Consider the following 24,734-nt stretch of genomic DNA (forward strand, 5'->3'; position numbering starts at 1 on the left):
TTGGATTATTATGGATATTCAATTTTTTCTACTTGAGCTTGCATCCGCCTCCGCGACTCCTTCCACTGAATAAATGTCAATTTCATATCATCCATACGACATCTCTGTTCATATACAATATGAATATATTTTTATACACTTTCCTACCTGTGCAGTTAAATTCTATTTTAACTGCAATTCTATTTTAATTCTATTGGATTTTTATCACATGACAGTTGACACGTTATGACCAATAAAAAATTCAAATTTGATATGGAAGCCTAACTGGCATGTTAAATAAGTCTCAATGTCATAGATGTTGTACCCCAGTTGTAACCTAAGTCCTTTACGAAAAATGGAACTCATCAATCTATTTGTCAGTCTTATATCCTGCTCTCCATTTTCAACACAGATTTATGAGCCCATCTATTCATATGACATGGACAGGATGTCTGCGGTCTTTTTCCTCTTTTTTATTTTTTTATTTAAAGAGCTGAATTTCAATCAGGTACAGCTGTGGTTAAGAAAGTAATTTTCAAAGTCAGAGCACACACCGAATACCTCACTGATGAGTACCGGCTTAGCCCAAAGGGGCTGAGAACACTTCAAGCATCAGAGATGATGCGAGAAAAATGACAGTTCACGACAAGTGGGGCATAGCGATGAAGTGAGCTCACCTGATTTTCCGGGTCTGGACACCTTCTCCACATGATGGCTGGGTTTGTCTTGTGATGCCGATAGCACTAGGTGGGTTGATGACACACATGGACCACGGCTCAACTTCCCAACTGTACTGATTGCATTCAGAGTAACAAGGCACTACCTCAGACACCTAGCAAAGAAATACATGATTAATCACACCGGTCTGGCCAAAAACACAGATTTGTATTTCAAGTCAGCATGCTGAGCTTCTGAGTAGAATCGCTAACCTGAGCCTTTGTAGATGTCCGTACAAGCAGTCCGAGAAGAAGGAAAAGGAAAGAGAAAGTTTCCATTAATAACTATTTTGAACTTTCTTCATGACCCTGGATCAGTGGTTTAAGGGTTTATTTATAAGAGTGAAACCGAGCTGGGAAAAATGTCTCCTGGTTCTAATAAAACATTAATGTGGTTCCATCTGCCCCGAAGGAGCACAGCTTAAAGGGCGGTAAAGCGCAGCATATAAACAGAAGAGACAGAAAAGAGATGCTGTTGGATGAGAGCTCCGGAGAGACACTAACTTATTTAGACTTGCTTTACCACAAAAGCACTTCGGAAACTTCAGGTCAACATAACAGCAGGGTCAAAGGGGGCAGCTAGAAGGTACCAATAACTGAACTTTCACACCACGTTCTCTTCTCTGCTTTTCTTTTATACTCACACAAACATTATGGACATGGTTGAAAGTCTTGTTCTATTTTCATCCAAGCAAAAGCCATTTTTATTTCCTTTCTCCTTCAGTTGCTATTTTCACGCGCAGAAAATGGACACATCACTGCTGATGCAGGTCTGGTAGCACAACCAGAGACATTTGGAATCTGCCAGCTTAGCGGAATTTTTGCACCAGTGTTATATTTACCTTTTTTGGGACACTGTCAAAAAACAACTGTAACTAACAAAAAAAAAGACACACCTGACTTCAAACAAAGCCTTCTCGTCCATCCTGTCCCATTCGTCCAATCTGACTACTAATTAAATAACTAAGTTACTCATGCATCTATTTTTATCCGTACTAAAATAAGAACAAATCATCACTGTTGCTTCATATAATCATCATATTATATAATCATCATATAATTATTACAAAATTAATCAAACAAACAAAACCTGTCACATTTATTACCATCATACAAATAAGAAATTTCCTAGATGTTCTAGAAAGTTATACATGTGAGTCCATGAATTCCCAAAGTGTACTTATTATATGTTCTCTCACCAGTTTAGTTATTTCTACTAAACAACTGACATGAAATCAGTGACAGAAAACAGTGACATACAGATTGAACTAATTTTTGAGATACACATAATAAAAAAACCAAATTCCGGAAATAATAAAACACAAAATCTGAAAAAATAATGAACATTATGCAGCTCATGAACAGTATTCTGACAGACCCGATGCTTTTGTAGATTTACAGCCATCAGATTCGTAAGTCGGAAGGTCACGCGTGACATAGGCGGAACTACAGACCCAGTGTTTACAAAGTGAACGTGAAAAGACCAAGGAAGTGCAAATAAGTCAAACGCTCTTTACTAACAAAAAGGTACGAGGTGTGTTGATGTCCAGGTGCAGAGCGAGTGACCACAGCTTTAATCGCTCAGGATTTTTTCAAGGAAATTTGTGAGCAGTCACATTAGCTAGGGTACACACACGAAAAGATCAATTTTAAAGAAAGACCGCGGTCCTCCTAATCCATACTAGTAAACACTGGGTCTGTAGTACTGCCTATGTCACGCGTGACATTTCGACGTGATTGTGTAGTACGTCGCGTCGCGGACCTGCATCCCAGAGCTAGTGTTAGACGAGCTTTTGTGAAAGCTTAAAAAGTATACAATTTTTTATTTTTCTAAAAAAATTACCGATGGCTTGACTAGATAAGACCCTTCTTCCTCAGCTGGCATCATTTAGAGCTCTTTAAATCTGCATTTAAACTGCATTTTGGAAGTTCAAACTCGCGGGCACCATTGAAGTCCACAATATGGAGAAAAATCCTGAAATGTTTTCCTCAAAAAACATAATTCCTTTACGAGTGAAGAAAGAAAGACATGAACATCTTGGATGACAAGTGGGTGAGTTAATTATTTGTAGATTTTTGTTCTGGAAGTGGACTTCTTAAATAAATTCAGATTTTTTCACATGGCTTGACCTAAGGTGTGAATAAGATAAGTGTGTGAATGAGTGTGTGTGTGTGTGTGTGTGTGTGAAGGACAGGAGTCTGATCTGTGCTGAATTCTCACCCTGGATTGCGTAAATTATGTTTACATCCACAGCATTGGATGCAAAGCTAATAATGTGGGAAAGGGGTAGCTCAGTGGTTAAGAAGCTCTGCAATGGATCAAAAGGTTGTTAGATCAAACCCCATCATTGTTGGGTCATTTAGCAAGGCTCTTTACTAAACTGCTCTGTTGAATAAATAGGAAAACTGTAAGTTGCTCTAGATAAAAGGTCTATCAAATGCTGTAATTCTTACTATACTGAATTACTCTCTTGCACTTTATTCATTACAAAACTGTGTACTGGTCGGCACTGCACTGATTTTTGCCATTAATTTTAATACTTTATGTAGTACAGTGCAGGTCTGTACTTGCACAAGTTCTGTGTTTAATCTAGCACCATTGTCCTGGAGAAATGTTGTTTCATTTTATTATGTACTCTATTATCTGTATATGACTGAAATGCCAGTAAAAAGCTTCACGACTTAACTTGGATAGGCTCAGGATGCACCAGCCTGACCAGAATAAAGCAGGTAATGAAGATGAATGCTACTCATCGCCGGTGTATAATACTCAGACAGGGTTAATCACTGGTGTAGTGAAAATGAGACGGTCAGACCTAAACGCCTACCTATTAACGATAGTCTGAAATTTATCTGGAGCAACGCTACTCTCACCTGATTTTTGACGTTTAGTTTCGGACAGGGACGTCCTCCGTTAAAAGGCTTCTCTCTTAACCACCGAGCACGCACTTTCACTCCACCACCACATGGGGCGCTGCACGATGACCAGGTGGACCAGTCACTTAGCCTGCAGTCGAGAGAACACGGCACCGTGCACGCTTCCTCTTCAACACCTGGAACACCAGACCTGTTAGTATTTGTATAAGCCAAGCAAAATTCCTTTTATTATTCAATGACAAGTTCCAGATGTGGAACCACAGAGTTTACTATGATGACTTATATGAAAGAAAATGATTTTTTTAAAAGACAATTTTTTTTTTTTATAGATTTAGGGGTTAATTCATCTAGCTGAGCTTAAATTTTCTCAAAAAATCCCCCAAACATTTATTGACTACTGCATCCGGTGCCTCCAGGGTTTTCCTTTCTTTTTGCCCTACAGAGAAACCCGGTCAAAATTCTTATCCAAAGTTATCACCCAGACGTTACAAAAGCAGTAGACATGTATTAGGTTGAAGAATTATTTTCAGATAACAACAATTGATACTGTGAAACCGATTTGAAGACTGACAAATGATCTAATATACAATTTTTTTGTTTCTTGTAATTATGACACTATTCCTGCAAGAAAGCTTCATATTTAAATCTTTGCCACACAATCAGACTAATGATAAAACCCTGTAAAAAGGTTTCCATTCACACACATCTTAGAAACATTTCATGGTTTTAGAAGGTATTTTGAACAATTGCAGATCACCCCCCCCCCAAACACACACACACACACACACACACACACAATGGTTTTCATTGTCTCTAATTGGTTTTATACCCGAGTTTCAGGTTCAGATCTGGGAGCCTGGAAAAGACAATTAACACAAACAAGAAGAAAAAAAATAATCATTCTAATATTGTTTTCTTCCCTCCCACCACTGCAGATGACAGTCACTTGGGCAATTGTTCTTTGTATATCACCTGCCAGAATACCACACATGCAATTTATCAGACATGCAAATGAGTGCCGTTTGTTTGGGATCTTTGGAAATGAAAGCTGATATACAGAGATACTGAATAAAATCAGGTATCATACACATGGGCTTATCAAATGGCTGAAAAACATATTTCTGTTCAGCATTCTGTATACGTATTAACAGAATGATTTATTTTTTTTATTGGACTGTATACCAGGTAAATGTTTGGCCTCACCACTGCTGTTGCAAAGAGCAGGATTAACCAAACGCTCATGATGGTCCAGACACGCCAGGGCTCTATAGCGCCACCCTTGTCCACACTCCTTTCCCTCTCCGTGCATTCGCCAGGCTTGGGTGATTCTCTGGACCAGATGGGAGCACCTCTTAATAAAAGGATATCCAACAGGTTGGTGAAGCTCATGGAGCAGACATGGAGACCATGGTCCATGGGCTTGAGTGTGATACTTAGAGCAGGGACACGCTTCTCTCTCCACTAGCGCCTCCTGCTGGCAGCGCCACCATTTCTTACTGCGGCCTGGAGGATAACGGGACAATGGGAGGTGTTGTTAGAGCCGTGTTTTTATTACTCACTCTATTCTAACGGAAAGAGGTTGTCTTTTTTTTTTTTTTTCGGGGGTGAATATGGTGCTTCAATGAAAAGCAAAAACAGACCCATGTGCAGCAAGCTATCAGATATCAGGGGATATCAGTTTCAGACACTCTATTAGATGTCTGACATGCAGGGCTAACACACTGCTGTAAACCTCATACATTTTTTAATGAATAAACGTTGGTGTTCGAAAGATTTACTATTAGTCTGATGAACACAGGGAATAAAAATTGTAGCTGTCAAGATCATGGTAGTTGTACAACGCAAAGCCTATTATATTCACTTCATATCCATTTACTCAACTTACAAACAGCTAGTTTCTACTGAAACACAATTTCTCCTGTTAATTCATTGCATCGTAATCATACCGATGAGATGGACTGACATCCCATACAGATGATATTCCTGATTCCTGACTTGTACTCAGTGTTGCCAGGATACACTCTGGATATAATGCGACCCTAAGCAGTACACATGAAACATGTACTAGACTATGTATATAGTGCTGTATTAAAAAAAAGCAAGAAAACAAACAGACAAACAAAAATGCTTTGCCTATTCGGTTTGCAGAACATTCAATTCATACTAATTTATTCTGTCTATATCTATATGGTGATAAGTGTGATTTGAACTGGTTCGAGTATATCCGAAACGTCTGATCTCCTGGGATTTTCACACAGAACATTGTCTCGACTTTACACAGAAAAGTGTGAAAAACAAAAAAACACCCTGTGTGCCAAAGTTCTACAGGCTGAAACACCTTGTTGATTAGACCAGAGGAGAATGAGTAGACTAGTTTTCACTCCTGTTAGTTAAGAACAGGAATCTGAGCCAGAGACTCACCCAAACTGGAGAGCTGAAGACTGGAAAAAGACCAGATGATTTTTATTCTGTCCATTTTTTGGAGTAAGTCTGTGCCCATGATGGCTTCAGATGCCTGTTCTTGGCTGAGAGGAGTGGAACCTGATGTGATTTTCTGATGTTGTAGGTCATTCTCTTTAAAGTTTGATGTGCTGTGTGTTAGAAGCACAGTTGTAAACAGTGATCATATGGGTTACTATATCCTTCCTGGCAGCTCGAACCACACTGGCTGTTTTCCTCTGACCTCTGTTTTTGTTTCCACCCACAGAACCATCACTCACTCAGTGCTGTCTATTCTAGAGACTGTTGTGTGTGAAAATCCCAGGAGATCAGCAATTTCTGAAAAAAACTTCCATATCTGACACTAACATCCATGACACGATCACAGCCACAATTTTTCTCATGTTTGATATGAACATTAGCTGATTCTCTTGAGCTGTATCTGCAGGAGTTTCTGCATTGCACTGCTTCCATGTGATTGGCTGATTAGACAGTTGTATGATGGTGCAGATGATCAGGTGTTTTTAATGATTTAGAACTTTGGCAACCCATCAGCAGACATGTGCCAGTATAGTGGAACCTTGGCATACAAATGCCCTTCCTAATGAATTTTCAAAGTGAAATTCAGCATATCAAGCAACCAAACACGGGCTAAGTTGTGTGTACATCTGGGAGCCATTCAAAACTTTTTTGTATCAGTGGAAAGCCAAGCGAAGCCAACTGAAGCGAGTCAGCGAAAGCTGTTTTGAAAGAGCCAACCCACAATACCAACGTTGCCTTTGGTATAAGTGGCATAGGTTCTATTTTTAGCCCAAGCTTGGTGGCACGACTTCCTGTGAGGACCCTTGACATGGAATGCTTGGCTTGGGTCAGTTCTTTGTAAACAGCCACACAGTATACATATGCTTTGTATTGGTAATACTGGTAATATTTTTGGGTGGCTGGAACGGATTATCTGCATTCACATTATTTCTTATGGGGAAATTCGTTTCGTAATACAAATTTGTGCCTTAAGAGACTCCAGAACGAATTAAGTTCATATGCCGAGGTTGCACTGTATTTGTGTTTGCATGTGATACCTATGAGTGAGCGAGTGCGAGTGCGTGAGTCTCCACAGCCCTGGCACGAGGAGAATTTGCTCCAGGAGCTGAAGATGCAGTCGTCTTTGCATGCCACCTTGCACTGCTGCACTGCATTGGGCATGGCCCCTGCCCAGCGCACGCATTCTACCATGTCTGCTGGAGAATCGTCCATCCCTACACATGTCACTGCTGTGGAACAGAATGGCGGAAATGAGAAATACTGATGATTATCCAGATCATTAAAACATAAAATTAGTTAGAATGAGTTAACCCTTCCCTGACATATCCTCATGGTTAAGAAAATTACATGCATCCTCCAGGACATGTAAATCTAATCACTGCATCGTTCCCAATGCACCACTCTAATTTTCTTCCTTCAAGGCAGCCGGTTATCTGATGCATCACTCAGGAGCCAGTTAACCCTTTCCACCCTAATAATAGACATACTCAAACACTGTTCAACGTTAAAATAATTCTTGTTGCCACGGTTACATAGACAAGTGCATTCCTGCTGTGAGCTGATTGGTCACTACTTACTTTTAAATGTGTATAAAATACACAGCGGGCCTAATTACAGCGAGACAGCATGGTGATGGTGAGCAGCTGCATGGCACATTTCAATAAGCAGTTATAAATATCATTTAGTGGTTTAAACGAAGCATAAAATTATTAGCTATGCAAAAGTTTCTGTTTGAAAACTTCAGTACTTCAGAAAATGTTACTGCTGGACAAAAACAAGAACAACACCTCCATTTTTACTCTCAATTGAATAAATACAGTAGCAACAGAATGGAATGCAGTAGCAACTGAATCGAATGCAATAGGAACTCAATTGAATGCCTTAGGAACTTAATCAGAATTGAACTGAATACATATGGAACTGAATCTGTAGGAAGATCTGTATGAAGCTGTAGGAACCAAATTGAATACCGAAGGAACTGAATTAAATGCAGTAGGAACTGAATTGAATGCCGTAGCAACTGAATTGAATGCACTAGGAACTGAATCAGAGTTGAATCGAATACAGTTGTAACTGAATCAAATGCTGGAGGAACTGAATCGAATACAGAAGGAACTGAATCAAATGCAGTAGGTTCTAAATTGAATACAGTGGGAACTGAATCGAACACAGTAGGTAATGAATTGAATGCAGTAGGAACTGAATCAAATGCAGTAGGAACTGAATCACATGCAGAAGAACTTAATCAAATGCAGCAGGAACTGAACTGAATGCACTACGAACGGAATCGGAATTGAATTGAATACAGTTGGAACTGAATCAAATGCTGTAGAAACCGAATTGAATACAGAAGGAACTGAATCAAATGCAGTGAACTGAATCAAACGCAGTAGGAATTGAACTGAATACAGTAGGAACCGAATCAAATGCTGTAGGAACTGAATCGAATGCAGTAGGAACTGAACTGAATGCACTAGGAACTGAACTGAATGCACTAGGAACTGAATCAGAATCAAATTGAATAGAGTTGGAACTGAATCAAATGCTGTAGGAACCGAATTGAAAAGGAACAGAATCAAATCCGTGTCTCATATTTTGTTTCAAGTTTGTGTGTTGTGTTTTTTTTTTTCAGGTGCATGTGTCTTATGTTTTTATTTTGGTCTTATCTTTGCCATTGTCCTGTCATTGGTCTGTTCTCTAATGTGTGCACCTGCTTTCAGTTCATCCTTTGATTATTTGGTCTATTTTTATCCTCCTTTGTAAAAAGTCTTATTGTGCAGTTGTGTAATGCAGTCTGACCCTCGCATCCTCCTCAGTTCCCATGTATCATATTTCCTGGCTTGGACTTTCTTTGTTTGACTGAATACAAATGACCCTAATCAGATGCTGTCTGCCTGTACTGGGACCCCTGCTCTAGAATTGTAATAAAATAATAAATAAACAAAATGCTCAAGAAACACACTTGCATCCTGCTTATTTCTACAGCATGTTACACAAACCCGTTTAAGTTGTCCAAAGGTGACTGTAGGTAACTTTATTTCTTTTTTTATTTTGTCTATTTAAATGACCTCAGGAATCAACTTTTGGAAGCTATTTATTGTACGCAGATATTTAAATTATACTAAATTATATACACATTACATACATACAGTTAAGTGTGTCTTGTAACTTCTTCTCATATTTTGAGACGTATTTCATCATCATTATCCAGTTCAACACATCTGGATATTGATTGAATTGATGCATAATGCGTGCAGATATAGATTTCGTAACTTTTGAAAACTTTTGAGCAGTAAGTCCACGACCCTGGTATGAAGCACTGGTTTAATCTACAAATTATAAATCTTTACTCACCTCTGGTCTGCAGGCCGAGCCCACAGGTTTCACTATGACTACCAACCGCCTGTCTCACTGAATCAGGGACCAAAATGCATTGATTCCAGCGGTGTGTCTGCCACCTGTCAGAAAAACAGTAATGAAACATTACAATAAGAGACATAATGCAATAGAATTGCAGGCATTACAAAAAAATCATTTATTAGGAGTGTATAGATCTGAAAATCACAAGGGAGAAATAATTATGAAAAAGTCCTGAGGACTGAGGACTCCAGAATTTTGGAACTGAACTGAACTTTTGTAGAAACAAAATCAAATGCAGTAGGAACTGAAGCAAATGCAGTAGGAACTGAATTGAATACAGCAGGAAACTGAATCAAATGCAGTAGGAACTGAATCAAATGCAGTAGGAAATGAATTGAATGCAGTGGGTACTCAACTGAATAAAGTAGGAACTTAATTGAATGCAGTCAAAACTGAATCAAATACAATAGGCACTGAATTGAATACAGCAGGAAAATGAATCAAATGGAGTAGGAACTGAATCAAATTTAGTAGGAACTGAATCAAATGCAGTAAGAACTGAATTGAATGCAGTAGGAACTAAATTGAATGCAGTCAGAACTGATTCAAATACAATAGGTACTTAATTGAATACAGCAGGAAACTGAATCAAATGGAGTAGGAACTGAATCAAATGCAGTAGGAACTGAATCAAATGCAGTAGGAACTGAATTGAATGTGGTAAATACTGAATTGAATGCAGTAGGAACTAAATTGAATGCAGTCAGAACTGAATCAAATACAGTAGGTACTGAATTGAATACAGCAGGAAACTGAATCAAATGGAGTAGGAACTGAATCAAATGCAGTAGGAACTGAATTGAATGTGGTAAATACTGAATTGAATGCAGTAGGAACTGAATCAAATGCAGTAGGAACTGAATCGAATGCAGTAGGAACTGAAACAATTGTAGTAAATACTGAATTGAATGCAGTAGGAACTGAATTGAATGCAGTAGGAACTGAATCAAATACAATAGGTACTGAATTGAATACAGCAGGAAACTGAATCAAATGGAGTAAATACTGAATTGAATGCAGTAGGAACTGAATTGAATGCAGTAGGAACTGAATCAAATACAATAGGTACTGAATTGAATACAGCAGGAAACTGAATCAAATGGAGTAAATACTGAATTGAATGCAGTAGGAACTGAATTGAATGCATTAGGAACTGAATCGCATCCAGTAGGAACTGAATCAAATGCAGTAGGAACTGAATCAAATGTAGTAAATACTGAATTGAATGCAGTAGGAACTGAATCAAATGCAGTAGGAACTGAATCGAATGCAGTAGGAACTGAATCAAATGCAGTAGAAACTGAATCAAATGTAGTAGGAACTGTAGTAAATACTGAATTGAATGCAGTAGGAACTGAATTGAATGCAGTAGGAACTGAATCAAATGCAGTAGGAACTGAATCAAATGTAGTAAATACTGAATTGAATGCAGTAGGAACTGAATCAAATGCAGTAGGAACTGAATCAAATGTAGTAAATACTGAATTGAATGCAGTAGGAACTTAATCGAATGCAGTAGGAACTGAATCAAATGCAGTAGGAACTGAATCAAATGTAGTAAATACTGAATTGAATGCAGTAGGAACTGCATCAAACCGTTCTGGATGCATGTTAAGTCTTGCTGTTCATTTAGAACTGTGTAAGTTTCCCCTAAATGCTATTAATGCACCGTGACCCTAATTGATAGTTAATGATAATACTGTGATTGACCATTCCTACTAAACCACAACAATTTATAAACTCTGCACATGGATCCTAAGACTCATGCTGAGTGTGATCCATTACAGCGTGTATGAACCAAGACACTCATTTTCCTCAAATATGCATCAGAAACATTTCTGGATATATTTGAGCTCAGGATTTCACCTGTATGTTGGACACAGAGGTTGTGGATCACATTCTCTCTCCTCAAAGAGTGTAGCTGGACATTCCTGACCCCCGCTGGCTGGCCTCTGAATGATTATACGATGTCGGGACTGGGTGCTAATACTGCTGTTCACTGAGAAAAGAAGATCTGATGATAATCAAACAGACAAAACCAGGTACATATTGTACATTTATCTATAAACTGATGTGTGTCTATATTTACTTGGTGAGCAGGAAGCTGGACACGGGCTCCATTCACTGAAAGGTGTAACGATGCAGTCCACTTTGCATGGAAGAATACAGGAACGCTTCTGTTCTGGACGGGTTGACTCAGGACAGCTGAAGTCAATCATATAAACACATCTGGGCTTAAATAGGAATTTATAAAAGAACCAGATTTGTTTTTTTATTTGCACTTTCACAATATGCCACTGATGTTTAACAGCCAAAATGGTTTTATATGGAAACAAATAATGTACAGTAGAATAAGATAAAGTTTAGTTAAACAGAGCTGTATCCAGAATTGGCGACTTAAGTTGGTCAAAAATAAGGTTCAAAAGTAGCTAATATTTAGGGGAAAATTTCAGAAATTGGCTCTGCACCTGCTTAAGTTATCCAAGACAGGGTTTTCCAATAACATCTAGACCACTTATTTTAAACACTAATGTCTACCTCTAAACCTTAAAAAAATAGATAAGTAAATAAAATAAAATAAAATAAAATAAAATAAAATAAAATAAATAAGGGACAGAAAATGTGGACTGAAGAAAGAAATAAAAAAGTAAAACATAAGAATATATTAATGAGAAGATGCCAAATACTGAAATCAACACAATATTCTTTCCTCTTTCTCTTCTATTATTCTTCAGAATATTAATTAATAATATTAATATTCTGCTTGTACATTAACATCATGTTTAAAATCTTGTTCATAATTTTAAAAGATTTTTAATTAAAGTTTAATTTAAGTAAATAAAACAACCAAAACCTTTTTGTATACAAAAGGGACAATTAATCCAATACAGTAATTTATAGTGTGCTATTTAAGTACTTCATATTGGCTCTGAATAAATTTTTTTGTGTATTTAAAAATACCAGGATTTCTGCCAGGATTTTGTGACTTGCAGAAGAATCAGGCAAACTCTGTGATATTTGAAGCAACTTGGAATATTTTTTTTAAATTACCACAGATTTTCTGCAGATTTGGGCTGAGACACCTCATAGGACATCTTAACACACATTCAAGTTCTGTTTGATCCTTATGTGTCCTTAAAGAAGAATGCTGTGCCTGCAATTTCACCAAATCGAATACTTTTCTCTAACAAAACAATAAAAATTATGGTTACATCATACTGTCACATAATGGACCGAAGAGAGAAAGCGGCTCTTTATTATTGTACATATACACTATAATGAAATGCTTTTCTTAGCTGCCATGGCATGGAGTCCCTGGAGAAGGTGGGGATTAAAGACCCAGCTCAAGAGTCCAACATTAGTAGCAACACTAGCAAACATTTCAACTCTCAACCTTCGGATCAATAGCCCAGTACCTTTACTGCCCTCTTCAATTATCTGCTTGGCAACATTGCAGTCTTGTAGCCAAGTGTTTCCCAAGGAACAGTTTGTGAATTAGTGCTATAAAAACTCAGTAAAGCAGTTTATGAATGGGCTGTACAGAGAACAGTATATACACTGTATTGCCAAAAGTATTGGGACATCTGCCTTTAATGACATCCCATTCTTAATCTGTAGGGTTTAATATAGTTTTGGCATTTGCAGCTATAACAGCTTCAACAAAAGGTAAAAAGCTTTCCACAAGGTTTAGGACTGTGTTTAGGGGAATTTCTGACCATTCCACCAGAAGCGCATTTGTGGGGTCAGGCACTGGTGTTGAACGAGAAGGCCTGGCTCGCAGTCTCCTCTCTAATTCATCCCAAAGGTGTTCTATCAGCTTGAGGTCAGGACTCTGTGCAGGCCAGTCAAGTTCATCCACACCAAATTGGCTCATCCATGTCTTTATGGACCTTGCTTTGTGCACTGGTGAGCAGTCATGTTAGAACAGGAAGGGGTCATCCCCAAACTGTTCCGACAAAGTTGGGAGCATGAAATTGTCCAAAATATCTTGGTATACTGAAGCATTAAGAGTTCCTTTCACTGGAACTAAGAGGCCAAGAACAGCCCCTGAAAAACAACCCCACACCATAATCCCACCTCCACCAAACTTTGCACTTGGCACAATGCACTCAGGCAAGTACCATTCTCCTAGCAGCCACCAAACCCAGACTCATCCAACTGATTGCCAGACAGAGAAGCATGATTCATCACTCCAGAGGACACGTCTCCTCTGCTCTAGAGTCCAATGGTGGCGTGCTTTACACCACTGCATTCAATGCTTGGGATTGCAATTGGTGATGTAAGCCTTGGATGCAGCTGCTTGGCAGTGAAAACCCATTTCAGGAACCTCTCTACACACTGTTCTTGAACTAATTTGAAGGCCACATGAAGTTTGGAGGTCTGTAGCTATTATTGCTGTTGGCAACTTCTACGCACTGTTCACCTCAGCATGTGCACCTGGGCTGTTTGCTGCCAAAACAGCCCTGACCGATCGAGGCATGGACTCCACTAGGTCCCTCAAGGTGTGCTGTTGTATCTGGCACCAAGATGTTAGCAGCAGATCCTTTAAGTCCTGTAAGTTGAGACGTGGGCCTTCATTGATCAGACTTGTTTGTTTAGCACATCCCACAGATGTTCGCTTGGATTGAGATCTGGGAAACTCCTAGGGTTAGGATCAAACTCCTTGCTGTGCTCATCAAACCATTTTTGCTTTGTGGCATGGTGCATTATCCTGCTGAAAGAGGCCACAGCCATCAGGGAATACCATTTACATGAAAGAGTGTACATGGTCTGCAACAATGCTTAGGTAGGTGGAACGTGTCAAAGTAACATCCACATGGATGGCAGAACTCAAAGTTTCCCAGCAGAACATTGCCCAAAGCATGACACTGCCTCTGCCAGCTCCACCTTCTTCCCATAGTTCATCCTGGTGCCATGTGTTCCCCAGGTAAGTGACATACACGCACCCGGCTATCCATGTGATGTAAAAGAACTTGTGGTTCATCAGACCAGGCCACCTTCTTCCATTGCTCTGTGGTCCAGTTCTGATGTTCACATGCACATTGTTGGCACTTTCGACGTTGCAGAGGGGTCAGCATGGGCACCCTGACTGGTCTGCAGCTATGCAGCCCCATACACAACAAACTGCGATGCACTGTGTATTGTGACACCTTTCCATCAGAACCAGCATTAACTTCTTCAGCAATTTGAGCAACAGTAGCTCGTCTGTTGGATCTGATCACACGGGCCAGCCTTCGCTCCCCAAGTGCATCAATGAGCCTTGGCCACCCATGACCCTGTTGCCGGTTCCCCACTGTTCCTTCCTTAGACTACTTTTGATAGATACTGACCACTGCAGACCAGAAACTCCCCACAAGAGCTGCAGTTTTGGAGATGCTCTGATCCACTCGTCTAGCCATCACAATTTGGCCCTCGTCAAACTCACTCAAATCCTTATACTTGCCCATTTTTCCTGCTTCTAACACATCAACTTTGAGGACAAAATGTTCACTTACTGCCAAATATATTCCACCTGTCAGTGCTCATAATGTTATGCCTGATCGGTGTATTTGCAAGTTTAACTGCTGAGTATTAATTTGGTTTTGGTGGGGGTACTGTGTTGCCTTTCTCTATGTTGCTACTGGATGCTTAAATTTCCTCTGGGATCAGTAAAGTATCTATCTATCTATCTATCTATCTATCTATCTATCTATCTATCTATCTATCTATCTATCTATCTATCTATCTATCTATCTATCTATCTATCTATCTATCTATCTATCTATCTATCTATCTATCTATCCACAGATAGATAGCACCAAATAACCAATCGGTGGAAGACAGAGCTATCTGTAAATGCATCTGTTCTGCGTTATTCATTATAAGATTTATTTCTATTTGTTGATGATTATGTGATAAAAGATACAAGATCAATACCAGTGGGGTTTGTGCTTACTTTGTTCCCTCATGATGTTCTTGCCATTGTTCATGTTCATATTTTTTAGCCTTGAGCATATTCTACATGGTCTTGAGCATGTCCTTGTGTGTGCATGTACACCTTGGTAGAAAAGTTTTCAAACTTATGTTAAGACTATGGAGAGCACAGAGATAGCCTAAGAGATAGTTATGTCTTTGACTAAACCATGGCCTGCAGATTCTTCAGTCATCTTTAAATTTGGTGAAACTTCATGTGTGATCGATTAGATCAGATTATAATGTGATCATAAGACATGTATGAACAGTATTTGTCCTACACCAGACACTCCTGTGATGTTATCCTCATAGTGCCTACCTGTTAGGCTCTGCCTCTCCGCTGTCGACTCTCCTGCAGGACACGTGGCGAGTCTGTATCCCGGTGCCGCACGCCCTTTCCTCCACCTCTTCCTGCTCTGTGCTGTTCTTGTCTGTGCCAGAGTCTGGAGTGCAGGGGCCCCATTGGGAAGTTTCCCAGTGGTACACTGTGTATGCCTGAGTGCCACAGACTCTCCACTGGTCTAGGATAGGTGCAGGCAAGCATCCCTTTCCCTCTGTATTCACAAAGCATGCTCAGTGCAATATTGTTTTACAATTACAGTGACAATGAAAACATTCTAACACTATAGCACGCTTATTGACTTAAAAATGCAGCCATTCTCAGAAGTAACAACTCTCACTCTGTATAAGTGTTTTTTTAAACACCATTGCATTAAAGGCATCAATACAATTTGATAAAAAATGTATTTTAAAATACATTGATATATATATCAATGCACCAATTTGTCTCAGATTCTTAATTATCCTCTTAATTCAACATCCGTACTGTTCTACAGTCCTCTGATCCAAAGGTGGACGATCGATGATCCCCAATTGCATTTAGATTTTAAGACATGAATAAGAAAGGTTTCGATTTTCATAGAGGTGCACAGGAGTGTGGCTGATAAACATGTGACTCTTAAACCTTACTCATTCTAACACATTAAAATATTGTGTAACTCACTAATCATGCATAATAATAATTATCTATATTTAAAAAAAATTCTCTCCACACAGATTTAATTCCTGACAGCAGATACCGAGCATGTCCCTCTTTCTGAATATAGGGAAAAAAAACTCAAACAAACTAATAATTGCTTTCAGACATAAGGCATGCAAATGAGCTCATTTGCATGATATCCACCCACTGTTTTTGTTTGCCATCCATTATTTTGCTACAGGACTGGCTAGTGGTGCATATTAATTTGAATCCTCAAGCAAATCAATAATTCAAGGCTATTTTCACACTTGGTGTTACATATTCAGCGCTGGCTGCGGTTGCCATAAATTATAATTAAGATTAGTTTTCCCCTGCTGTGGTATTTGTTATGTGATTTTGAGAAAGGTTGAAATGTCTTACGCTCTCCTGAAGGTGCGAGAATGACACGGGAACGGGTTTGTTTGCCCTGTATTTGTTTGCTGGAACAGCAGTGGGAGCAGGAGGACCAGGAGCTCCACTCTCCCAGCACGCAATCATCAGGACACGGCATCTCGCACGGCTTCCAGAGCGGAGGAGGATCCCCTGGACAGCGCTCAGTGGGAATGACGTCTCCTGTAGGATAAGAAAGTGCAATCAAGTCTGTGATTGATGTTCAGTTCTACCTGTTCTGTCTTTGTTTAAGATTTTTATCTGAGTTAGACCTGAGAGCTTCAACTTCAATAGTTCAAGTTCAATTTAATTCAATTCAACGTGATTTATTGGGAAATACATTTTCTATAAATAGCAAAGGGTTAGGTCACGTGCATTCATTCCTCATATAGTTGTAAGAATTGAGGTCAATTTCATACATACTGACACGCCTGAAACTTTAATCAATTCATAAGTGTTAAGCCTCTTAGTCACTTGTCGTGAGAAACCCACAAAGGGAAACATCTCTCCAAGAAGTAGTCCTCTACAATTACAAAAAAATGTGCACAAAAAATGGAGACCTTTTGTAAAGCTGGAAATCAATTTGAAATATGTACCCTACTTAAAAGTAAATTTTATGAGCCTCTAAGTGAAATTACCACTGAGTCCGTTATTTTACAGGGGTGTCGATTGATTCCTATCTGGAAAATAGCACAGCGTCTAGATGTTAAGAAATCTGGACAGGGTCATTTTCTAGACCGATCGAGTAGAAGGATATTTAGGTGTAAATCAAGTAGGCACAAAGGGATACCGGATCAAAAAATGTCTGTACAGTGAAAAAAAATCCAGAGTTTAGTCTTGTCTGGTATCATTTCCTCTGACATTTAAAAACAACAGCGATGTATATGCATATGCATGCCTTTTCTTCCGTTTTATATCCAGTGCTATTGTACGCTAACCTGTCTACTAATTAAAATAAAATAAAATAAAATAAAATAAAATAAAATAAAATAAAATAAAATAAAATAAAATAAAATAAAATAAAAATGCGTATCGTCAGAAAGAATAAGAGTAATACAATGATGTTTAGGATTGCAGCAAAACTGATAGACCTCTCTAAGCATAAACTAAATCTACCAGCTTCACAGTATAAATAAACTGAAGATCCAGAATCTTGGATTCAACATAATTTGTTAGAAGCCTTTGTTTTTATCACATATACATCACAGCACAGTGAAACGTTTTCTATGCATATCCCAAGTTGGGGTCAGAGCACAGATACCCTATTCCTGGATCAGTGAGTGTTAAGGGCCTTGCTCAAGGGACCAACAGTGGCAGCTTAGCGATGTTGAGGCTTGAATCCCAACCTTCCAATCAACAGCCCAGAGCCTTAACCACTGCCCCTAATTTATTCATCACATGATGAGGAAACACTATCCCTGCTCAGAAATGAACACCAGCAACCACAGGCCTGAGTAATGAGATGAGGGAAAGTAGCCTAATGATCTCTATATAAAAACTCTGTAACTTACATAACTGATAAATGAACACAAGGTTGAGGAAGGATGTAGTCAATTAAAAGAAATTAAAATTCAGCTGATGATCACAACTGTTCTTAAAGTTTTATTCTTTGGTCAGTGAAGTTAACAGTTGAAATGTCAACAAGAACATTTTCTAATGCATATGTGTGTGATACGCACACACACACACACACACACACACTCAAAAGGAATACACAGTGCACTGTATATCATACACAGGATGAGAAAGTACCATCTAACTAAGCAATGCTGCAGATGGCTGTGGCACATTTTGACTTATGGCGATATATTCCCATATTGCCAATATTTTCGTGTCATTGTAATATTTTAATAACTTTTTGGAATTATGGAATCTTCATACCATTTGGAACACATTCTGCCACATGGTTTAGGATGATTTAGTTGAATTTGGATTTTTGTTTTGTGAAAAAGAGACTTCTGTCTAGTCACCCTACTCCACAACCCAGACATGTGAAGAATACAAGAGCTTGTGGTCACATGCAGAGAGGTATCAGTCATTTTTCAGATATTCCTGTTGCTTCTTTAATGTTGCTGTAGGTCTCTTGGCAGCCTCCCTGGTACGATTTTTGTCCTGAACTTTCAGAGGGATGCCCTCTTCTTGGTGATGTCACTCTAGTGTTCCGCTTTCTGTTTGTTGATTCTGGTTTTTATGGTGTTCCAGTGCACAAAAATCTACTATACCTCTCTCCTGATCGAAACCTTTTCAACTAGTGACAAATAATGCATACTTTTCAAGCTCTTTGAGGATCATGGCTTTAGCATGGGAATCAGTCAGAAACAGCTGATCTTTATTTGAGGTAAATCAGGATTGATGGCAGATATATAATAATTAATTTTGAACATAAGTTTAAATGTACAATTCTAACAATGTACAAACCAGCTGTTTTTGCAGTTTGTATTCTTGTCTCCTAAATTTCTCCGAAAAATTTCCCCTTATTTTTTATATGGTATAGTTTCACATTTAGGATGGAAGAAGTTCTGGAATGATTTATGCTCTCATTTTGATTGATTTATGCTTTTGACACTGTTGATAAATCATTTTTATTTATTTGTTTATTAATTAATTTATTAATTAATTAATTAATTAATTTATTTATCTATTTATTTTTTACATTACAAAAACAGCTCTGCAAATGATAATAATAATAAAAATAATAATAATAATAATAATTATTATTATTATTATTATTATTATTATTATTATTATCCTTCTGAAACTTGAAACCTCCCTCTTTGACATCATTCTTTTAAACATAACTTAAAATCTCTTAAATAAAATATTTAGTAAAAAATAAATCCATCCGTTTTATCTAATACTGCTCTTTCTTTTAAAACTGCCATCTGTCAGATACTGGAGATGTATTCAAGTGCAGGCGATTTATTAAAGAAATCACACCAGTCATGGGATTTACAAGGCCGCTGGTGAGTGGTACGAGTCGAATATTGCTGATGTGGCACCGTTTCCCATAAACTGTTTAATATTAATGTTAATTAGATGATCAGGTAATATGAGTACCACGATGATACAGTCTAACAGTTGAAAGGCTTCGGGATGAGATGGTATAATAATAGCAAAATGTTCATCTAATGATTAATACATTAAGAATATTCTGCTTATAGAATTACTGTCACACTTTTTCAGTGTAATATAACATCCAAAATTATGAATATTTAATCATTTAAGATTAGAAGATTCGAAACATAAGATCCTGAGCAGTGTTTCCAGCTCCCCAAACTGAAATGAAACCTATATTATGTCCAGTCACGGCTCAAAGGAACACATGCAGGAATGAAATGCTTTGTATTTTTTTTTAAGAATATACAGCCTATATTTCCTGCAGTGACCATCCATATTTGAATGACATTTGGCCAGCTTTGTGACATGCTTCACACAGGCACATAGAGGATTTAAAAGTGGCTAACACGCTTGCACTGTGTCTGTGTGTGTGTGTGTGTGTGTGTTTGAGATGCTGCAGACAGTCATGAGACATCTGTGCCGCTGACTGAAACCCCAAAGGAGCCTTCAAAACATGGCTGGAAGCCTTTAGCAATCATCTCAGGGATAAAATATACGGAGCTCTGGCTCACACTGGTACAGAGGCTACTATGTCCATGTCTCTTGGTGTCTAATGACAGTCATTAGCAGAGTGTCCTATGATGTCCTGCACTCTCAAAGTCAGTGTGTATTCTGATAAATGAGCCACATTTATCTCTGTAGGGATGAGGTCAGCCCAGGCCAGAGTAAGACAAAGAGAAAGAAAACATGATGTCTAATATCATAATGTGTATAGGATACAGTATTGTGAAGTAAAAAATAAAACATGGCAAGGAATATGGAACAAAAAGGACAGAAGAGCACGGAAAAAATATGGAGTGTGACTTGTACCTGTCACGGTAACACACTCCACTGCCTGCTCTTGGGCCCCGCGGCCACACGCGCCAGCCTGAGGCATGCAGGGTCCTTGTGATATCACACGCCACTGGAAGCTTATGGGGTGATCACAGGTCATCGCTTCACTAACATGAGGGCAGCTCTCGGATTCACCCCAGGGCTCCTCAACGATAAAACGCATCCTGAACATGAAACCTGAGAGAGAGAGAGAGAGAGAGAGAGAGAGAGAAAGAGAGAGAGAGAAGTATGAGTGGATGAGTGTAGCATCATTGTGCATGTGAGCTGGAATACCACAAGTGTGACCAATGATAAGGTAGGTACGAAACGGATTTCTGCACCTGTCAAAATCGATGAGCATTTTTCTCATTATACTTATGCCATTACATTCAAATTTGAGCAATCTCAAAGCAACAAACACACCAGAGAAGACTGCACTCATCTCATGTCTCAGACAGAAAGCAATCTCAAGCTGCAGAGGATCTTTTTTTTTTTTTTCTACCTGCATAATGATTTAACTGGTACAATGGAGAGAAAGAGTAAAAGCAGTAAAGGAGATGGCTGCAGATGAGAGTATGAAATGAGAACAATGAACACTTCATAGGTCAGAGGAAAAATGGAGAGAAAGCTGCTAATTAAGTATAGACTCACTGACCCTTGTCTACATCATAAACAAGTTCTACAGAAGGTAAATGGATGATATATTTAAGCATACGAAGTACAACATACAACTTTTCAACATAGTTATAACTTTATAAGTACAGTACAAATGCATTTGCATGTAATATATATACATACACAGTATATATATATATATATATATATATATATATATATATATATATATATATATATATATATATATATATATATATATATATATATATATATTTATCCGTTTAGCGGACGCTTTTTATCCAAAGTGCCTCACAAATAAAATGAAATGAAGAAATACGATCGTGTGTTAACGACACATAAAAGTGTCGTTAATGTGAGCTATTGACATGGTAACAAACACTGCAATAAATCACACAAAATCAAAACCACAGGTTTGAACATGAGTACAGCTGCTATAATAGAAAGGTATTAGATATGTGTGTTCTTTATAAGAAGAATCTTGAGCTTCCTTAAAAAAGCACAAAAGTTGCATTATAAATTTTGGAAAAAAAACCCCCAGCAAAAAACGAATATTTTTGGTTGCGACAATTACAAAATTACTGAATCCACAAGGCTATGCTATAATACTGCTATAATGATTTTTGGGTGAAGTTTGCAGGTGTTATTTTTTCATTGCTATGCCTCATTACTAAAATACAAATCCAAGAGATGGATAAATTGAGTCGTCGCTTTATAGCACAATCATTTTGTACTTGACATATAGCTACAGGTACCTTAAAGTAAATACAAGGAGAAAAAGACAGACCCTTCACTGGGTCTCGATCCCAAATTTAGTAGACCTGAATCATGTTTCTGGTGTTACTCTGTGCATCAAAGTTAAGGCTCTGGGTTGTTGATCAGATTGTTAGGGTTCGAGCCCCAGAGCTGCCATGCTGCTACTGTTGGGCCCTTGAGAAAGGCCCTAAACCCTCTCTGCTCTCTCTGCTCCAGTGCTGTATCATGGCTGCCACAAAGCTCAGACCATAACTTCCTTAGGGATTAGGAAAGACATTTACATTGTGTCTAATGATCATCCTTTGATCCAGCTGGTGCAAATGACCTCTGGTAAAAGATCACATTGTGACAAGTGACTGAGAAGGTTTATTTTATTCTTTAATATGGAATAAATGTATAAATGTATAATTGGCCTATAAATAATTCCAGTAGAATATTTAAAAGTTCTTCAAGAAGATAAAAGTTTTTTTTAACAGTTTTTTTTCTCCACTTATCGTCTGCTACATGTTATCTCTGTTTTATTATATATATATATATATATATATATATATATATATATACATATATATATATACACATCTGGCACTGTAAAAATCGTACTGGTGTTATAGTCGTTGTCTGTATTGTTACTCTTCAACTTTTAATCAGTATTTAAATCTGTGTTATTTAAGCTTTGGCAACCTTGTCCAACATGCAATGATACCAATAAAACTCCAGCTTTAAAATAGACAGACAGAATAATCTGGGGTCAGGAGTATACGATAGAGAAGAATTTGTCACCATCACAAGTACTGACATTAGCTCAACCTCAGCAGGAAAATAGTTTGTGCTGGAAAAGTGTGAGTTTACTTCGATTAAATTCTCTCATGAGCTTTGAGTGGGATGTTTCATCTCTCACCTTTTGTTCCAGGATGCTCTACACCGTTGTCATGGATACAAGGTCCCCAAGGTGACCAAGCAGAGAGATGGCAAGGTTTAGAACAGGGGATGGAACAAAACTGGATCAGTGATGGAGGAGGACTGGAGCATAAGTTCTGACCAACAGGTCTGGACACTGGACAAACAGAGAGACTGACGTTATACAATTTCTGTGTGCGAGTCATATAAATACAGTAGAATAATGTGTAAGCAATACAGTAAGCAATCCTGACTTTTCTGAAAAATCACAAAGAAAGGATTTTTCAAGGAAATAAAACATAGTGTATGTGGACACCTGATCCCTGCACTGCAAAAGCAAAAAAAATAAAAAATAAAAATAAATAAATACTGAATCTAGTCAAATTGATCTGCTAATTCTAAGAATTTTGAATATATTTCAAGGAATGGTTAAGTATTTAATTTTCTATTATTAAATTTTTAATTAAGGTTTTATTTTTCCTACTCTACTAGCATTTATTTTGCTTCTTTCTAGAAATTAAGAAAACACTTAAAATGAGCAAAAATAATCTTCTAACAGAACAAGAAAATTGATTTAATGTCTAAAAATAGTCAAATATATCTAGTAATAGGTTAAAAATCTTAGAACTCAGGATATTTTATCCAATATCAAAGATGTAAAAATAATATAAAACAAAATATTTTATGCAATTTGGCACTTCCTCAAACTGTTACCACAAATTTGGAAGCACACTATTGTCTAGAACGTCTTCATAAGCTGTAGCTTTACAATTTACCTTCACTGGGACTAAGAAGCTCAAACACTGCTCCAGCATGACAATGCCCCTGTGCACAAAGCACAGAGCTCCATGAAGACATGAGAAGGTTTGAGAAGAACTCACAGTGCACTGACACTGATTCAACCCCAGTGAAAACCTTTGGGATGAACTTGGAACACTGACTGAACCCCAGACCTTCTCACTCTTACAACAACACTGTCTGATCTCACTAATGCTCTTGTAGCTGAATAAACACAAATCCCCAAAGCTACACTCCAACATCTAGTGGAAAGCCTTCACAGAAGACTGGAGTTTATTATATAAAAGTAAACTGAGAATAAATCTGGATTATGATCAATGTTCAACAAGCTCCTAAAATAAAATAAATCTGGTAAACATGTATTGTGGCACTAACTTAATAAATATGATTATGTTTGACACGGCCGCAGAAAACCTTGAATTTTAAACCATCACTTTTATTACAAAGTTAGTACACTCTTTCTTAAAGGTTTGTTAGAGCAATGACATTTTCTGGTGTTCAAGAACTCTTTGATTAATGGACTGTTTTTGTTACTGCCACAGAGAACATGTTCCCACTTACTATAAAGGTTAAAATTATTTGGGGAGATCTTTGCAGTGAAAAATTATTCTGTTTATTATGACAACAACAAGAACAAAAAATGACTCCAGAGTTCTTTAGAAAGTCAAGGACGAGAAAATCCCCTTCTAAACTGAGGAAAAAAAAATCCAATTTAAGCCAGACATTAAGCAGTGTCACTCATCTGAACACTGAAGCTCATCCTTGTGATCCAAACATGATCTATTCTTATATTAAATCATATAACTCTCATACAAATCCAGCTGTTTTGAAAAGGCGTGCTGAATCGCATGGCGTTAAAGCACCATTTCACAAAACATTACCGA

At 38.0% G+C, this 24,734-nt stretch overlaps 1 protein-coding gene across 2 annotated transcripts in view; it reads right to left on the reverse strand.

Moving 5' to 3' along the window:
• The window catches only part of thsd7bb (thrombospondin, type I, domain containing 7Bb), a 93,020-nt gene that overhangs the window by 12,878 nt on the left and 55,408 nt on the right, over nucleotides 1–24,734 (reverse strand). Inside the window, exons 6-16 of one of the 2 annotated variants that reach the window (XM_058400263.1) lie at nucleotides 23,054–23,209; nucleotides 20,761–20,961; nucleotides 16,825–17,016; nucleotides 15,745–15,979; nucleotides 11,563–11,678; nucleotides 11,340–11,472; nucleotides 9,408–9,511; nucleotides 7,091–7,282; nucleotides 4,776–5,075; nucleotides 3,570–3,748; nucleotides 657–811 (exon numbers count right to left, since the gene is read on the reverse strand). In XM_058400263.1, the coding sequence (XP_058256246.1) occupies nucleotides 657–811; nucleotides 3,570–3,748; nucleotides 4,776–5,075; nucleotides 7,091–7,282; nucleotides 9,408–9,511; nucleotides 11,340–11,472; nucleotides 11,563–11,678; nucleotides 15,745–15,979; nucleotides 16,825–17,016; nucleotides 20,761–20,961; nucleotides 23,054–23,209 (1,963 nt within the window). Of the gene's footprint in view, nucleotides 1–656; nucleotides 812–3,569; nucleotides 3,749–4,775; nucleotides 5,076–7,090; nucleotides 7,283–9,407; nucleotides 9,512–11,339; nucleotides 11,488–11,562; nucleotides 11,679–15,744; nucleotides 15,980–16,824; nucleotides 17,017–20,760; nucleotides 20,962–23,053; nucleotides 23,210–24,734 lie in introns of both variants that reach the window. The other variant, XM_058400261.1, reaches the window with a different exon arrangement.

This window comes from Hemibagrus wyckioides, linkage group LG10, assembly GCF_019097595.1.
Source record: "Hemibagrus wyckioides isolate EC202008001 linkage group LG10, SWU_Hwy_1.0, whole genome shotgun sequence".
Lineage (NCBI taxonomy): Eukaryota > Metazoa > Chordata > Actinopteri > Siluriformes > Bagridae > Hemibagrus > Hemibagrus wyckioides.